This window comes from Enhydra lutris, unplaced genomic scaffold, assembly GCF_002288905.1.
Source record: "Enhydra lutris kenyoni isolate GAN:26980312 unplaced genomic scaffold, ASM228890v2 scaffoldscaffold5, whole genome shotgun sequence".
In the NCBI taxonomy this organism is placed as follows: domain Eukaryota; kingdom Metazoa; phylum Chordata; class Mammalia; order Carnivora; family Mustelidae; genus Enhydra; species Enhydra lutris.
In genome coordinates this window covers 33,903,016-33,921,586 of record NW_019154089.1, presented here as the reverse complement: position 1 = coordinate 33,921,586, position 18,571 = coordinate 33,903,016, and the positions used below count along the sequence as shown (strand labels likewise).

Genomic DNA, 18,571 nt, shown 5'->3' with positions numbered 1-18,571 from the left:
AGCATGGTTCATTTCATTCATTTTCTTGCTTGGCCCAAAGAGGCATTTGTATCTGAAATCCCCACCCAACACCCCACTCCTTGATTTGTAGTGTAAAACCAAAGCCAAAAAAATAAATCTTAGACTATTTTGGCTATATGGTAATGAAACATAAAGAATGCCAAAGAGGGACGCCTGGGTGGCTCAGCCGGTTAAGCGGCTGCCTTTGATTAGGGTCACGATCCCAGGGATCAAGTCCCACATCAGGCTCCTTGCTCAGCAGGGAACCTCTTTCTCCCTCTGCCTGCTGCTCCCCCTGCTTGTGGCTCTCCCTCTGACAAATAAATAAATCAAATCTTTAAAAAAATTAAAAAAGAATGCCAAAGAGATGAACCACAATAGGTCAAATTGATCCTAGGGGTAGATGCCATGCCATCTCTAGGGCAGTTTGAACAGCATTACAAGGCCTCTCTACAGCCTGGAGTCTCTTCAGTAGATACACATCTGTTTGAACTTGGAGGAACACTCATTTTCAGGTGTCCTATTTTAAATGTGAAAAGTCTTGAAAGAAGAGGACTCTAATCTCTTTCTAATGTAGTATGATGAAGGGAAAGACTAGGACTGGGGCCTGGCATCTAGTCCCAGGCATGCCAGCTGCTATGTCCCCTAAGAAAGGTGTTTCAATCTCAGAACTATTGCTAGTTTGGGCCAGACAGTTCTTTGTTGTGGGGGGAGGTCCTGTGCATTGCAGGATATTTGACAGTATCCCTGGGTCATCACAAGATGTCAGCAGCACCTGGCCCATTATGAGAACCAAACACGTCTCCAGACATTGCCAAGTATCATCTGGGGGAGAAAATCACTGCCAGTTGAGACCCACTGTCTTAAGCTGATCTTCTAGGCACTCGTGAGTCTTACTGAATCTGTAAGAAGTTTTTAATTCCTGTCCTGTAGGTTTGGGGGTGGGGATGAAATGGTATGATGGATATACAAGTGAATGTAAATCCCAGTGTGTGACATATTGGTACAGGGTTTGGTTGCCATCAATCATCACCGACTATGAACAGTCCAGCCTTCCAAGCCTGATACTGGGGATGGCAAACAGGCTTCAGAACTAATGGGGGAGACAGCACGGTGTACTAATGACAGATGACCTCAGAACAGGCTATTAAGGCAAGGTATGGTATGTCGTCCCAGCCTTTGAGGCTGAGGAAATGAGGAAATCCCCTTCCACTCGTGGCCAGTATTTTCTTTCTCATGTACATTCCTGGTCATATAACTACTGTCCTAAAAATGTCCCATTGTTCCCCAGTGCCTGAGAGAAATTCCGTGGCCTCCAACCCCTGACCCTGACTACTAGGTTTCACATTCCCCATTCTCTCCTCCCAGTCTGCAGCACAGGCTCCAGGCTCCCAGAGTATACAGTGTCCTCTCCTGCCTCCAGCCTTTGCAGATGCTCTTCCCTTGGATCCTATGTCTTCCCTCCGCCCTCCCTTTCTGCCTTTTGAAGCCTTGCCGGCTCCCCATGGTTGCTTCCTTCTTTGCTCCCCCAGACTTGTGTTTACATCTCTATCAGAGCTCATGTCATGGTCTGTTTTCAATGACAGATGGCAGGATTCATCTATCTTCCTCCTCTACTACATTCACCTGCCTGGAGGCAGAAACTGTGCCATATTCCCTTTCCATATCCCCCAACCCATGATACCCTATGGGGTACAGAGTAGGTTCTCTACCCATATTTGAAGAGAATTTTAAAGATAAACAGTTGAACCTAAACATAATTTGACCTAGATGCTCAAGCTTAAAATATGTAAGCTCCATGTTTATTTAATCCTTGAACAACTATGTATTTAATAGGCCAAGGGGAGCCATTGAACACATTTGAGCAAAGCAATGACATAGTTAGAGCTATATTTTAGGAAAACCTATCTGACTATAGGATTTCTAATGATCATAGAAATTGCATGGTTTTAACTCCCTAAAGCCCCCTTCCCCCAAAGTAAGCAAAACAAATCTTAACTATTACAGGTAGGCATTGAGGTTTTGCTAATTAATCCTTGTAAAGGACTTTGAGATCTTCCCCTGAAAGGTGACAGAGAAGTGTGAAGCTTTCAGTGACAGCCTAATTATTATTATTACCAGGCACAAAGCTCGGGGAACTTAAAAGATCCCCAGGTACCATTCAAAATAGCAAGAGACAAAAATATGCAAATGGAGAAATTATAAGAAGGAATCCTGGCATTACAGATTCCTAATGTTATCAGGGACCTTAGAGGTCTTTCCTGATCTGTTCTCTCACCTTTTCAAGCGGATGCTTATACTCCCTCTAGAATGTTCTTGCTCAGTACTTTCTGTCATTAGAGCCTGAGGGTTAAGATCTTGGGCCTCAGGGTAGAGTTTCCTGTGTTCAAATCCTCATTCTCTTCCTTGTTAGTAATGGCAACTTGGGGAAATTATTAGGTCTCAGTTTCTTTATCTGTAAAATGGGGGTGAGATTATCTACTACAGGCATCATTGTACAATTAAGTGATGTGTGCACAGCCTGGCACACGGTAAACAAATAAACACTCATGTTAAAAATCATTTGAGCTAATTAATAGATGTGTAGGTGCTTAGGAAATTAGAAAGCATCTGACCTCCAAGTTGTTCCTGGTTCTGGAGCTCCATCAAACATGGTGAGTTGTTTCTTGCAAATCCCAGGCCTCGTAGCGACACGTGAGTGTGCGTAATTGAGCAATCCTGGCAAAGGAAGCCAGGAGCCTTGGGAAGAAATGGCCTAGTCAAACGCCAAAGCAAAATCAGGTCTGTTCTTCTTTCTAACTATAGAAAGGTAGAACTCTCCTTTTCCTGTGCCATCATCTGTTGAGTGGGAGTTCTGACCAGGGCTGTGGGTCAACTGGTAATGCCCAGAACATTCAAGTTCATAGGATGGAACCTATGTTGGTCCTGAGGGTCCAGGCTCCATCTTAGTAGGTCTGTATTTTTATGATTTAGTCTGCAGAGCCTCCAGATTTTCATCTGTAAAATAAGGGTGGTGGCTACTTCACAGAGCTGGTGTGAGGAAAGAGTGAGGTCACACTGTGAAGTTGCTTCAGAAACTGCAAAGTGCTCTGTGATGGTTCGTGACTGTCACTTGGCAGCCCACACTACTTCCCTGAACACAGTTGTTCTCTCTACAGGTTATTTCAGCGGAGGCTCCAGTCCAGGAGGGTCTATGGACTTCTCGTTTACATGGACATGACCAGCATCTAGAGAAAACTGAAAGAAGCCTGAATCTTCTCGCTAGAATCCCTGCAAAATGACTCATGTAATTGCTCTAAGCATCCTTAGCCTTTGTTGTACACCCACACGATTCTGATGCTGTAGACTCCTGTGGCATGCAGGGAAACTGGGAAGGGGACCCATTTTACATGCCCAGGATCCGGAAGAGACCACCAATTCCTCCTGTAAAAGCAGACAGGGACCACCAAATGTCCAAGCCAAGGTACCTGCCAATCACTCCAGACCCTCTGGTTTGCCTCTCTGTTATTCCTATTAGGGAGGAAAAGGCTTTATTTTCCTTTAAAACTCCTAGGAGGGATTTCTAGGGTCTTCCCCCTCAGGAATTAGTTGTAGGAATAATTGGGCCAGTGGAGTGCAGGAGATATATCCAGCACAGCCTGTGTGCTCCTAGAAAAAGTGACCTAGATCAAGCAGCGGGTGGATGGAGGACTATTGTGGGGACCCCCTGCCACCTACTGACTTGCAGCTGAACCCACATTTCCAGTAGCATCTGTAGGGCTGGGAGTTGGGGGAGGGGGCAGAGAGAGCTGGGGGAGGGGAGGGGGAGAGAGAGGGGGTTGTTCCTTTCAGGACCAGGCTCCCTGTATCATCCCCCAGCCCCAGCCCCCACCACCACCCATCTGCACACACAGAGAGGAGGAGAAGGTGAGGACTGGGAGACGGGGGGGTGGTATGCAGAGGAGGTCAGCCCTGGAACTTGAGCTGGCTTGGTGGGTATTAGCGCCGCCTGAGCTCGCAGCCTGTGTGAGTGTGAGGGGGAGAGCGAGAGCAAGGGAGGGAGAGAGAGGCAGGCTGCGAGAGGAGAGAGGAGAGGGGGAGCAAGTGCTCCGCCAGCATGAGGACGGGCTTCTCTTTTCCGTGCTCAGTTAATCTGGCTGTCAGTTGGTGTTAACGCTGCCGTTTAAGTGCTCTGATTCCAAGGGAAACAGACAAACCTCCCAGAAGGAAAGAAGGAAGCAAGCAAGCAAGGCAGGAACTGCAGGAGGGAAAGAAAAAGCAGAACAGAGAGAGGAATCAAGGGAAGGGGGGGAAATACCAAATCTATGACTGGACCTGAGCTTCTTTTTCGCCAATGCAAAAAGGAATATGCAGCACATTTTTGCCTTCTTCTGCACCGGTTTCCTAGGCGCGGTAGTAGGTGCCAATTTCCCCAACAATATCCAGATTGGTGAGTGAGAGGGGCAGCCTGGGGAGGGACTTTCTGGGTCTGGAATGGGTTTTTTTTGGGGGGGGGGTGTCTGTGTCCCTCAAACCCCCTGCTATGGACTGTGCTTGGATAGAAAGCTGGGTGATGATGGAAGGCGGACTTGGACTGCCAGCAGGGGAGGGGGCTTCTCTTGATCAGATGAGGAGCAAAGGAAGTGTGCACACACATATTTACACATACAAACACAGCTCCACACACACCACTCACACTCTAGGCATGAGCATGTGAAATGGAGGAACCACTGCTTTGAAAGAAAGAAAATTCAGGCTGTAGCGAGGAGGAAAGGGGTAGTGGGTGTTTAAAGGAGTTCACTCCATTGCTCGATAGATGGTGCCTGATTTTATTTATTTATATAAATATGTGTGGTGTATTTCTGTGTGTGATGAGGTATTAAATATGCACATATGTATTTAACTGACTGAGGCGATGATTTCCTGGCTGGAGGAGGGGAAAGAGACCCTCTGAAAGGAGTGAAGGGCGCTGGGTTTATCGCAGCCCCTGAAATAATGCCAGGAGGCCCCCACTCTAAGTCGAGGGGGGGCTCTCATTCTTGCACTGGACGCCCCCAGCTGCCTTCTCTCTGCTATATGCCATGCTGGGCTGGTGGTCCCCAGTCCTCCGATCCCGGAACTTCTTAGCCTGTCTTTATTCCTGCCCTTGCCCCCACCTCATAGATGTGCCATCCACAGACATCGTCTACCTTTTACACATACACTAGCACACACAAACACATGTTTCCCCTCCCTCCTCTTAGCTGTCCCCATCCTTAGGCTCTATCTTCTCAACTTAGAGGCAGGTTTCAACATGCTGCCTGCCTTTTTGTTCCCCTTTTCCCCCTCCTGGTTGTCATGCTTCTAAAAGGACCCCTCACCGTCCCTGTATTTCTGGGGCAGCTGACAGATACTGCTCCTTTTAATAACAACGGGTGAGAGCAAAACAAACAGGAACAATAACACCAGTAACAATGCGTGTCCACAAGGGCTCGGGGCTTCAGTGTGACCAGCGTGCCAGCACTGTGTGTGTCCTGGAATAGAGCTAGCTGCTTTGCTTGGAGGCATTTTGGTTGGTTTGGGTTCTGTTTTCTCTCCCCCACAGGGACATAGCTCCACTAGGGAAAGTTGCTATTACTGGTACTTTGTGTTCTTTGTGTGAGTGTGTTGGGGGGGGAGATAGGATATGGTGCAAGTCCTATTCTGCTGGGCACACATGTGCCGCAGTACCAGGCTTTCCCAGCCTCTCCAGCATGCCAGCTCCAAGGGTGGTTGGAACAGCCATGGAGTAACTTGCTTTGTTTCCTGACACCTGTTAAACTATATTCTGAAGTGTGTCTGTGTATATGTGTTAGTGCCTTACACGCAAAACAAAACTTCCTGCCTCCGGAGACACTTCCCTTGAAGCCCCATCTGTGCCGCCTACCTCCCCACCCCCACCCCCCTCTTTCATTCATTACGGAGGAGGCAGGGGACAGGGACGTGTTTGGGGTGTGGTCACCTGGTGGGGGGAGGGTGGGTGGAGCGTCAGAATCCAGCAGGAGTTTTTTGTTTTTACTCTTTAAAATGGTGGCATATTAACATGTGTAAATCACTTGCTCTTCTGTGGAGAAGATTTTGTTTATGTGGGAACTTGCGCATGGCCTGTACGTTGCTGGTTGGAAACGCTTGTCTCGAGATGTATGGACTTGCTCTCTCTAAGTGTATTTGTGTACAGCACTGTGGGTATGAACGCAGGGAGGTGGTTTGTGTTTTGGGTACGCATTTGGGATATGTGTTTGCCCCCATGTATCTCTGCAGATTTTTCATCATATTTAGTTCCAACTTATTTGTTCAACTGGTAAGACCATTGTTTGTTTTCAAATAAAAGGCTGAAACATTACATTGTAGAACAAATGCTGAGAATATCACTGCCATCAGGTAGTATTTAATTCTACTTGTACGATTGCTAATAAAAGCCTCAAAGTCCATTTGTTGGTTCTTAAACACAAACACATACCCACTGCATAAGAAGTTGTAAGTACATTACGTTGGGACTGTGATTCCTGTCGAATCTGAGATAAACTTCTCTGTAAACATTCATTATAGTTCAGTCTCTGGAAATAGCTGATTCGAATCCATAGAAATGGAATTTAATTCATTTTACATTGTCCACAGTAAATACAAAGGTAAGCCATGTACTCTTGCTTCTTGGAACTAGAGCCCCAACAGGCACCTTTGTTATGCTTTTCACTAGAATAGAATGTTCATACCCTCTTGACATTCTTAAACCCCCACACCTTTGAAGTCCAGGATTCTACCATGCAAATAGACACCATGGCAATCTCTTATGTAACAAGCCATTCCTAGGTAGCTGGGATCATGAGTGTCAGAGAAGAAGCAAAATACTGTTTGTAAAAATTCAGGGTTTCAGAAGAAATGAATAATATATCTCAGAGGTGACAGAATAGTTAAATTGCATGCAGGTCTTGCCAGGTCAGAGACCAAAAGTGTCAAAGCGAAGGGTTACAGTGCTGAAGAAGCCCACAGGGTCCCAGAGCTAGATTTCCCCCTGCAACATTTGTTAGTACTACTTCCTGTAAGTCTCTGTAGTGAGGAACGGGTCCGATAGAAGAAAGATTAGGCGCAGCGAAGGTTTACGTGCACACAGAGCTTAGGCTGCCTGGATGGTTAGGCTGCCTGGATGGTTACAGGAGGGAGGAGGAAGAGAAACGCAGTTATCCTGTTTTCTCTGACCTCATCTGGGTTGAGGAGTGAACAACCAAATATTTGGGTGGAGTGATGGAGGCCCTTGTCACATCCAAGTTCATCAGTGGAATTTGAAGCCTCCATGTCAACTTGAGTCTCTCTGAACTCCCCTCCCCACCACTGAAGGCTACAAGTAGTGAGTTTGGCACGGGGAGAAGAAAAGGGCCCATCTGGGGTGGGGTGTTGGGGATTAAACCTGTCTCTATCCCAGATACCATGTTGCATTTTCTTTCCTCGTAGGGGGATTATTTCCAAACCAGCAGTCACAGGAACATGCCGCTTTTAGATTTGCTTTGTCACAACTCACAGAGCCCCCAAAGCTGCTCCCCCAGATTGATATTGTGAACATCAGCGACAGCTTTGAGATGACCTATAGATGTAAGTAATCGCTGCTATTCCTGACATTTCTTTCTGCGATCGACCAATGAAAGGAGAGCGTGCAAGTAGGTGGTAGTGTTGCAAAAAACCACTTGAGTTGTCATTCGTCTTCATAAGAGAAAGCCCTCCAAGAAAAATTTCCAGGGCCTTTTGAGTGCTTCTATCAGTTGGTATTTTAGATCCTGGAATGCTTTAGAAAATGGGACGGCTTTTTCACTGTCAGCTAACTTTAAATGCCAGGACGATGGGTGCTTGGGTTGACTGCCTCTTCCCTACCTTGCAGAGGTTTTCTTCTTCAGCTGGGAGAGTTTCACACATAAGAAACTTTGGAGAGATAGAGAATTAAAGATACAGACTTGGGAAATACAGTTTAAAACGCTTACGCCTCTCCTGTGCTCAAGTTAAAAGGAGAAAATATACCCGTGGCTGATTAGAAAGGATATGTGACAAGTTATCTATCTGGTTCCCCACTTTGGGAAATGACCTGAACTTTTGTAAAGTTGGTGCCTTGATTACTTCCAAAATGCTTTGAAGTGATTGATGCTTAAGACATAGTTTGTTGGATGGCCTTTGAGAGGTGATCGCAAGAAGGAGAAGGAAGAGAGAAGTCTCTGACATATGAACTGAATGCATAGGAAAATGTGGGCAACAAATACCATTTTGAGTTTTTCTCACAACTAGGACTGAAAAGGAGATCTGTGTGGTTCCATGATTGCAATTTGATGACAGATGGAGGCATAAAAATTAATCAGTAGAGACATTTTCCCTTCAGGGATTAAACTCAAGTAGGAATTTCTGGCATGGAGGTGTGAGCTGAATGGCCAAGAACAACTGGCGACCCAAATCTGGGTTAAACTGGCACCATAGGCTTTGTGTGCCCCTGTGGACTTGGTGGTGACTCCTACTGAGCTTTGCACAAAGACATAGATCACATTTCCTTCATCTCTTTCCCACAATCCCTCACGGTGGGCTCTTAGTGGGTTGAACTGAATGTGCATTATGCATTGAAAGCTCATATGGAGAATTTGGAATTCTCCCTATTCCTAAGACCATTCATAAGACAATGTTCATACAAATTCCAAGAATTATAATTATACCAGATTCCACTTATTGAGGATTTACTGTGTGTTAAGAACTATGTTAAGTATTTTAGAGACAATTATATTAGCATTTATTATCACTTATTGAGCACCACAACGGCCCTTGCAATGCACTATTTTTCATGTGTTAGCTGATTTAATCCCCACAGGCACCGTAGGGGGCACTATGTTACCTTCTTTTTAGGAAACTGAGGCTGCACCAAGTTACATAACTTGCCCAGGGTTGTCCAGGAAGTAAATGGTGGTCCTGTGACCCCCCACAGTCCATGTTCCTGGCACTGTGACAGGTACACTGTTATTTATGGTAGCCTGATCGATCTGCTTAGATTACCCAAGAAGCAAAAGGAAGTTTTCGGAGACTTTTAAGGCAGTGACTTGATCAAGCACCTAAGGAGAGAACCTTATAGTGCTTCAAATTATAGCTGTGATTTTTACACAGGAGTGACCCATTGAATAAATAAAATAGCAGTTTTGCATTTTGGTAACGCTGAGGTTAAAAATTTGTCTACGGTGTTATTCACTATCCTTAAAAAAGAGCTGGAGTTTAATTGTGAGGTATGTGTTCTGTGAAACCATCTCCCTGGAAAGCTGAATAATGAGGAGGTAACCTTCCTTCCTTTTGATATAGCTTAGAGAAAAGCCTTTGAAAGGAGGATTTGGGTGTGGGATCAACATATCTAAAACCCACCTATAATTATGCATAATATTTTGCACTTATATGCATATGCTAATTTGTTTACTGAGGAGAGGCTCCACAGCTTCTGTCATACTCCATAGCTTTTGTCATCTCTCAAAGGGGCCCCTTACTCCAGAAGGATTACTTGCTTAAGGAATCAGGAAAAATAAGTGGCTGGTGTGTGCATTCACTCATAGTGCTGAGAATGGTCTACAGCAGAGTTTGGTGGAATGAGATGTTAACTGCTGTCCTAGTGTCAAGATGTTGACTGGCAGGACAAGATAATAAAAGACAGAAAAAAAAAAAAAGAGGAGGAAATGTTCTGAGGCCAAAGGTGGTGCTTCTGTATTGTTATCTTAACTACCTAACACTTGATCTCGAATAGGGTTGTTGGCCATTTACTGGGGAGATTGAAATAGGATACACATCCTATTTCATTTCATCCATGGTGGTTAGTGATCCTGAAGGGAAGGGATCTAGGTTCTTAAACTTGATTCCTGCCATGTACCGTTGCGCAGGTTTCTATTAATTTGGCCATCCTTTAAATGTTTCTTCTATACTCTAAACTGAGATGGACCCTGGGAAAAGAAATGATAAAAGGCCCTTGCTTTCAAGTAGCTTATGGTGCAGTGGGTAATGTTGCCGCGGGGATTGTATGAGAAGCAATAATGCTATCTTGTGCTTAGCTCTCTATTTTTTTCTCTTTAGCTCCAAGATCAGAGCCAGTACTAGGCAATTTGCATGGCAGTGCTAGCATTGTAATTCCCAGCCTGCCTGGAAGATTCTCTGTTAACTTTTATAGGAGCCCAGGAAACCTTCTGGAGCTATGTTCCCTATGGTCTTTTGATTTGGGAAAACTGTACATCTGTCCTGATTGGAATTAAGTAAAACATGTCAGAGGAAGTAGACAGGTTTTTAGTAGGCTACACTAATTAATCATTTATGAAAAACCAAGAAAAGCATCTTATTCAGGTGAAATCTGAATCTGGTGAAATTTTGAAATCTGGACTAGTAGTTAAATTAAGTGCCTCAGTTTTACCTCCAGAAAATAACTAAATACTTGTTTTTCTTTCTTTCTTTTTTTTGAATTTTATTTATTTATTTATTTATTTAGAGAGTGTGCATAGGGCGGAGGGGCAGAGTAAGAGAGGGAAAGAGAATCTCAAGCAGAGTCCCTGCTGATCATGGAGCCCTACAGAGGGCTTGATCCGAGGACTCTGAGATCATGACCCAAGCTGAAATCAAGAGTAGGATGCCCAACTGACTGAACCAACCCGGCGCCTCCCTAAGTATTTGTTTTTTGTAATGTTTGCTGTCATTTGGTTCTTTTCCTGCCCATTTTGCTATTCACTATCCCTCCACCAGAGGGTAGAGAAGGGAAGGGAGAGGAAGTGTAAGGAGAACTATTCCTGCTGGAAATGTTGGCATGAAAGGATTACAAAGGGAAAGTGATGCTTGTATGGTAGGGGATGTGGGGAACATGGAAGAGGAGCACTGCTAACACCAGTGGCCAGATGAGAGTTTTGTATGTTCTTTGCATTCGAGCTTTCTTGCTTTCCTTATCCGTGGTCATTAAGGGATAAAGTCACTGACTGAATCAGCAAATGCCTTACATTTTCCTCTCAGCACTCATCCAAGCCTAGAGGGGCAGGAGTTGAAGATACTGTCCATAGAGACTGTAGTTAACTGACCAGCTATTCAGTTTAGCTTGGTGCCTTTGTGGTAGGTATAGATAAAGGGAGAGATGAGATGCAGATTGGGGTTTCTATTGGATGTCTAAGGAGCAGTCACAACTTAATTCTTACCTTTCCATTCATTCATGCTGCACATATACGCTGAATGCCTAACTTCATGCCCAGTACTGTACCAGGTGCTAGGAATATAATGGCCAACAAAGAAGACACAGTCTTTTTCCTAGTGGGGGTTACAGTTTAGCCAGGAGGACCTCAATCTTCAGTGCATAGAAAATTCAACCAGGGAGAGTATTTAAAGCAAGACTCAGAGATGGATTCTGGACCTCTGAGTAAGAATATTCAAGAGCCAACACTGGGGGGATTCCATAGTAGTTAGTATGGGGATCACACTTTGAGAAACTCTTTAATCTAAAAAGCTTTCCATTCCCTTAGCAAGTGTTTGAGCCCTTAATCAAGCCCAGACATGGTGTTAAGCACTAGAAGTACAGGCAAAAGTAAGACATGTTCCCTGCCCTGTAGGACTTTATCCCTAGTGAGGCCGACTGTCCTGTAAAGAGAAAATTACAATGTCGTATTGGAGTAACAATTTGTAGGGAGTGTTGGAGATGCCCTGAGGAGTCGATGTGGCCTCCCAGAGGGTGGTGGCAGAATTGAGTCTCAGTGATAAATAGCAGCTTTCCAGGAAGACAAGGTAAGGGGGGCAAAAAGGGGGTGAGGCAAGTGTGTTCTGGCAGAGGAAATGACAAGTACAAAGGTAAAGGGGATAACTTTACTATATTACTCTCTTGCTCTGGCCTCTTGTGGCAGTCCAGGCTGGGCCTCTCATCCATTTATCTAATACTGCAGAAGGGGTCACCTAATGGCCATCTGTAAGCAGGTGCAGCACAATATTTAAAAATCATGGAATTTCACATCAAAATTTGGGTATCTTAGGTCTCTTTGATATTTTAAAAGATGTGGCAGTATTGGCTCTCACATCTATATAGCCCCAATTTGCCAGGATAGAGGTGGGGTTACACTATCTAGATGGTTACTTTCCCAACCAGCCCATTTCTCATTTTATTTAGCTTGCCTGTCCCTTGGAAGCACTGTGTTTTCAAGCCCCAGTTGGTTTGTCCTGCATTGTTGCCTTGATGTGTGTCTATAAGTCAACTTCACCACCAGAATGTGAAACACTGTCCAGAAAGGTCATGTATATCTATGGTTCAGTGTTGCTGACAACACCCAGCAAAGGGCTGTACCCCTAATACAAATGAACCAATATCTCCAGAAGCCAAGGAATCACACAGCACAAAGGTGCTCAGAGCTAGAGCACCTGGGTGGGTCAGTTGGTTAAGCCTCCAAGTCTTGGTTTCTTCTCAGGTCATGGTGTCAGGGTTGTGGGATCAAGCCCCGCATTGGATTCCACACTCAGCATGGGGTCTGCTGGAGATTCTTTCCTTCCCCATTCCCCCTGCACCCCCCTACTCATGCTCACTTGCTCTCTCTGTCTCAAATAAATAAATAAAATCTTTAAAAAACAAAACAAAACAAGATGCTGAGAGCCTACGTGGCAGTCAGGTGGAGGCTAATTGCCTAACTATAGTGGGTTTCCCTCTGTTATAGACCCACTCACGAAGCCCAAGGGGGATTTAGCCAGACTTTAGGCATGGATAGCAGGCAGATGGCATCTTAGCTCTTGCCTAAGAGTCCCTCATCATTTTTAGAGTTGCAGGCTAATAGTCCAGTGAATTTAAAATGCACAGTGCTTTTTAAAAAATGGCATAAAAATCTAGATTTCTGGCTTCTCTAAAAAAGAACTTAGGGCATCAGGCAGCCCCGGACCTACATTCCTGCTCAGCTTCTCTTGTCTAGAGCTGAGAAGTGCCGTCCTCTTTCTTTTTTCTTTCCTTTAAGATTTTACTTTTTTAAGAGAGAGAGAGAGAGACAACATGAGCAGGGGGAGGGGCAGAGAGAGAGGGACAAGCAGACTCCCCCCTGAGCAGGGAGCTCTACATGGGGCTCTATCCCAGGACTCTGAGATCATGACCTGAGCTGAAGTCAGATGCTTAACTGACTAAGCCATCCAGGTACCCCAGTGCTGTCCTCCTTAGGCATAAGGCATAAATAAACTCTCAAGTTCACCAAAGTCTTCAGCACTCCCTGTTGTACATGTGGTCAGTGTAACAAAATTACACTGCTTCCCAGGCATGGAAGCAAGCCAGTCTGCTCACACCTAATTTATATCCTTCAGTACATGTCATTTCATTATTTCATTCTAATCATATCTCTTCTTCACTCTATAACTAATAGTGGAGGACACAAAAGGTATGTAACTTCTGTTCTCAAAAAAATCTGTATGTAATAATGAAGAGAATAGAGGGCTGGTTCTGGGTAAACAAAGATGATCTCAGAGACCTACCATGTGACAGACCCTTCACATAGGTTGTCCTTGAGTTTTATAACAATCCTGAAAGATCATTAGCCTCATTTTGTACATGATGCTCTGGAGTCTGAGCCAAGTAAGGGCCTTCCCCATATTCTAGAGTGGAGAAGGACTGAGCCAGTATTTGTAGTCAGCTTTGGGGACTCCAAAACTCAGTGGGCTTTCCCCCTTCCAAAATGCATGAATCTAGGGACACAGAAAAGAAAAAGAGCAGTAAGAGAGTCCAACACAAGAAGTGCCCCAGTGAAGTTTATGATTCAGGGTTAAGAGCTAAGTCTTCTGAGGCAGAGCATGGCTGTGCACAATAAGCAAGACTCCTGGGGAGGTTGAGGCAGCCCTGAAAGGTGGAGCATGTGTTTGTGGTTGGGAGGTGTAGAGTTCAGAGTTGGTCTTCTGCATCCACCCTGTGCTCTCAGTTAAATGGTAGATGTCTGCCTATCTCCAGTTGATGTTACAAATCTGAGTGTGGCTTTTCCATCTTTACCCATGCCTTCACTTTAAGACATGTAGTCATCAACATGTGTCTGTTTTTCACTCTGGGTTTTTAAAAAAAGTAATACTGATAACATAAGCTTCTTTGTGTCAAGGTTTATGAACATTGCTTCTTCTGATTACTTTGAAGACTCTGCTGAGATCAGTGAGACTACTGCTCTCCTCTCAGACACTCAAGATAAATGGTTAAGATTCATTCATTTGTTCATTCCTTCAAAACATTGTTATTGCCCTCCATGAGCCTATGTACCATTACTGCCCCCTTCCACACCCTAGCAGACAGCAGTCATTGACTACAAAATTCTTTCCCAATGAATATAGACATGGCCTGAAATTATTTTTCTTTTTTCTTTCTTTGTCCTTCCTTTCTTCCTCCCTCCCTCCTGCTTGCTTGCTTGTTTGCTTTCTTCTTCCTTCCTTCTTCCCTTCCTTCCTCCCTCTTCCTCTCCTCTCTTCTCCCCTTTTCTCCTCTCCTCTCCCCTCCCCTTCCCTTTCCTTTCTTTTCTTTTTTCTTTCTCATCATAGCATTCCAGGCCGCTACTACAAATTGCTCAGAGTCGAAGTTGATGCAAAAGATAAAATCCATTCACCACTACAAGACATCACACTAGGAATAGAGGAAAATAAAATGCATTAGGCATTGATTCTCTCCTTAAGGTGCTCAGTTCTTAAAGGAGAAATAGGCATGCACAAAACACCTGATATAATGGAGAGGTTTTCTCTCTCTTTCTTCCCTCACATCTCCCCCCCCGCCCGCCCAACGCCACCCAAAAAACACACCAAGTGTTAAACAGCAAAAAGTATGTGAATTGGGATTTGAAGACATGGGTTCAAATTCTGGACTATCCCCAGGAAACATTCCCGTGTGTGACTTTGGAAAAGCACCACCACCCCAACCTTATTTATAAAATAAAGCTCTTATCATTTCTGAGAGTCCCTCTAGGGCTGTATTTCTATGGTGAGAGTGTATGAAAACTCAGGGACAAACTGTTTAGAAAAGAAGCTCTTGTATCAGCCACTAGTTCGACTGAGAATCTAAGGAAAGCTCTGAACTTTCCCCCAGCACATTACACATCCAGGCTACATTTTGTAAACCAGGGCAAGAGTACTAAGCCTCCCATGGGTCTCAGGTGCATTCATTCAATATTCAACAAGTATTTATGGAGTGCTTACTACCATGAACAAAAACAGAAGGCAGCCCTGTGCTCATGCAGTTTACCAGCTAGTGAGAGATGGAGATATTAATCAAATGATTGTACAGATGGGTATATCATCATAGAGTGTGATAAAGATGTGAAAGAAGGGGCCATGATTCAATGGAAGCACAGTACAAAGGAATCAGCTCTGGGCAGAAGGATGAATAGGTGTTTGAGCTGAGAACTAAAGGCTTTTAGCGATGTGGTGCTTGGAAAAGAAGGCATATTCTAGAAGTTCCTGAGCAGAAGCATGAGAGGAAGGGAAATGAAGGGTGTTGGGGGCTGGAAAGGATGGCAAGGGCGAGACCTTGTGGGCCCTGTTACAGATTTTGATTTTTAGCCTAAGAGCTGTGGGAAACCCACTGAAGGGTTTCAAGCAGAGAAGTGTCATGTTCAGATTTCTGTTTTCTCACCAGGAATCAGATGCTCGAGAGCACTTTGCCACTTTCATGTTCCCTGAAGACTTTCTGCTTATGTAGCAATGATCTTTGTGCCTTTACTCCTGTTGCCAATTTGGGATAAAGTCTGGCAGATGGGCAGAGGGCTGGGGACAGACGCTGGGGGGGAAGGGGAGGCTGATGACTGGGTGTAGGGGTAAGTTGTCATGTGTGCTCTGTGGTGTGCTCGTGGGTGTGCTCATGGGAACTGGAGGCTGATCCAGCACAGGGCTGGTAAGCTTGGGCTTGCAAGTGAGGAGTCAGCTGGAGTCCCCACTTACTTCATCAGCAGGAACCTTGATGTGCAGTCAAACCGGCAACACAATGCTGTTTCCTCCACTTGCAGCTACAAACCTTTCCTTCCATGTTCCCCTGTTGAAATTCTGTCCTTCTGGTTAGTCCTAGCCCTTGTATCACCTTCTCCAGGAAGCCTTCCTTGCTTTCCCATGTTCACACCCACCTCCTCTGCCCCTTGGCCCTTTGTATCTTCCCCAGAGCAGTTGTCATACGTAGCACTGGGTTTTAGTCCCCAGGACCCTTGTCTTATCTGACTAAGCAACTTGGGAGCAGTGGCTGCATTTTCTTGAGCTCCCTATCACAGTGTCCACCACAGAAAAGCATTCAGCATTGCTAGTTGAATGGATGAATGAATGAATGAACGAATGAATGCTTAGCTGTGTATTACGTAACATGGGGGCAGTGATGAGAAAAAGCCTGAATTACTGCCATTTATGGGAGTTGTGCTTTAATATTATGAGTTTTGAGAGTTCCAATAGGCTGCATTGTAAATTCCTGTGGAAGGCTGTTAAAACTAGAAAGTGTTGCTAGAAAGTGATAGTTGTAAGCCGAATCAAAAGCTCAATCTGGCTCCTTTTGGACTATTGTCAGAAAGGGTCCTAGATAGATATAAGACTCCACTTTCTAGATCAAGGATTTCTGGCTCAAGGCCTGCTGTGCCACTGAGGCCTTGTATGGTTTGGATAAGTCAATTCTGTTTCTCTGAAACCTCAGTTTCTTTCCAGTGAAGGAAATAATTCTCTCAAGGACATGTGGTTATTATGAGAAGGACCAAATGATAGCTGATTTCAAATCAACTTTCCACTCCATGCAATGCCATTAGACAGCTCCTTTCATTCTCCATTTCCCCAGGTGAGAAACCAGAGTTCTCAGAGTGGGTGGGGGTGGCGGGGGACGATGGCCTCTGTGTATCTGGTTCTATACGTAGACATCTACAAGCTGAGAGGGCTTTCCTGGTTCCACTGGTGGCTGTGTCTGCTGCTGTTGTGGACCTGTAGTTTCCCTCCCCCAGCAGCAGCTCTGCTCCCCTGCTATTAGGGCTTGCTGCTTTGGTCACACAGCCCTCTGTGCTTTCAAGTGGCCTGTGCTGCTCCGTGGCACCTGTAATCAGGGTGTGCTGTGCACTGAGGATCCTGGACAGCTCTTCCCACTCTGACGGCTCTTGTGACTTTGGTGTGTCACAGCTTGCTGTCCAAAGAGCACATGGAAGCCCAAGGTCATGGGAGGTCCAGATCACAGAGGATGCAGGCAAAATTGGGGTTAATGAGGCAGTTGGAGACTAATGAAACTGAAACCCAATGGCTAAGGCTGTTTCTGTGTGTGCATGATGTAGAATCTCTAGGATGGGAAAGAACTGTTTAAGAACAGCATTTATTTTGTGTACAAAAGTGATATGTGTATTGTAGAAAACCATGGGGACATAGACACCAAGCAAAATAAAATTTGTGTAATTACAGTACTAAGGATAAACTTCCCATCTCTCTTCTGAACATATCAACTTAAAAATTAAGAATAGATTGGTATTACTATCTTACAACATGATTTTTTTTATCCAGTGTTACATATGCTACTTTGAATATTGCACATTTATTTTTAATGCCTTTCTAAAAGCATATTGTTCATATATACAACTTACATATCTACAATTTATTTCATTTGTCTCCTTTTATTGAATGTCTAGTTTATTTCCAAATATTTTCCTACAAACAATGCTATGATGGTCATCCCAATAAAAGTTTAATCATTTGTATGTATTATTCTGATTTTAAGAGCATTATAGACCACTAGGACAATTTCTAATGAGATTTAATAGAATAGTTAATATATACAGAAATTGAAATAATTTGTTCAGCATTGGTATTGACTTGTTGTATGGCCTTGAGAAATCTTTGTGCCCACTTTTGTTTCCAGATGTATAATATGGGGTTATAATACCAGATTCTCAGCGTTATTAGAGTAACGTCATTACTCCTAAGGAAGAGCTTCGAAAAATGAGAAGTGCTAGGGAAATGCAGGGTAATAGAATTAACTAGGCTTCTTATCTATTAACATAAATGCACCACAAGTATAAAGTGACTGATTAATCCTTAGTGTTTTTCTATGAGGGTGGTCATTATCTATGAATGAATCTATTTTGTGGATGGGAAGAACTGAAGCCTCAAGGAAGCTGAGTTTACCCGAGGTCCAAATATGCAACAATGCAAAATCTGAAAGTATGTCTTCTCACTTATGATTCAGTCCCCAAGACTGGACCAAATATGTGGGCCAATGTCTTTCGCTTGAAAATTTACTGCTTCTAGAGAGAAAGGGCAATCCCATTTGGGCGGTGAGCAGTCAAGACTCTTGGTGGCAAGTGACAGAAACCTAACCAATGGATAGTTTTGATTTTGTATACAGGTAGATTCAGGGGCTTGAATAATGAATGTCATGAGGACTGAGATATACCCCCTGAATTTTAATCTCAGCTTTTCACTAAATCGGCTTTATTCTCAGATCTATCTATTCCTAATATATGCCAGATCCCAATTGTTAGATCCCAGCACAACTAGCCTTTACCTGCCCATTTGAAGATCCAGTGGAAAGGGAACTTCTCTTTTCCCATCCATTCCCATCAGAAAAAAATCCCGGGCCTGATGTCATTGAATAAAAATCAGGACTCATACTCATTTC

General features: G+C 44.3%; 1 protein-coding gene across 3 annotated transcripts in view; it reads left to right on the top strand.

Moving 5' to 3' along the window:
- The first annotated feature begins 3,853 nt into the window (after positions 1-3,853).
- Positions 3,854-18,571, top strand: part of LOC111140968 (glutamate ionotropic receptor AMPA type subunit 1) — a 304,242-nt gene continuing 289,524 nt past the window's right edge. For 2 of the 3 annotated variants that reach the window (XM_022493249.1, XM_022493250.1), the window contains exons 1-2: positions 3,854-4,429; positions 7,447-7,584. In XM_022493249.1, the coding sequence (XP_022348957.1) occupies positions 4,348-4,429; positions 7,447-7,584 (220 nt within the window). In that variant the 5' untranslated portion in view covers positions 3,854-4,347. The remainder of the gene's footprint in view (positions 4,430-7,446; positions 7,585-18,571) is intronic. The other variant, XM_022493251.1, reaches the window with a different exon arrangement.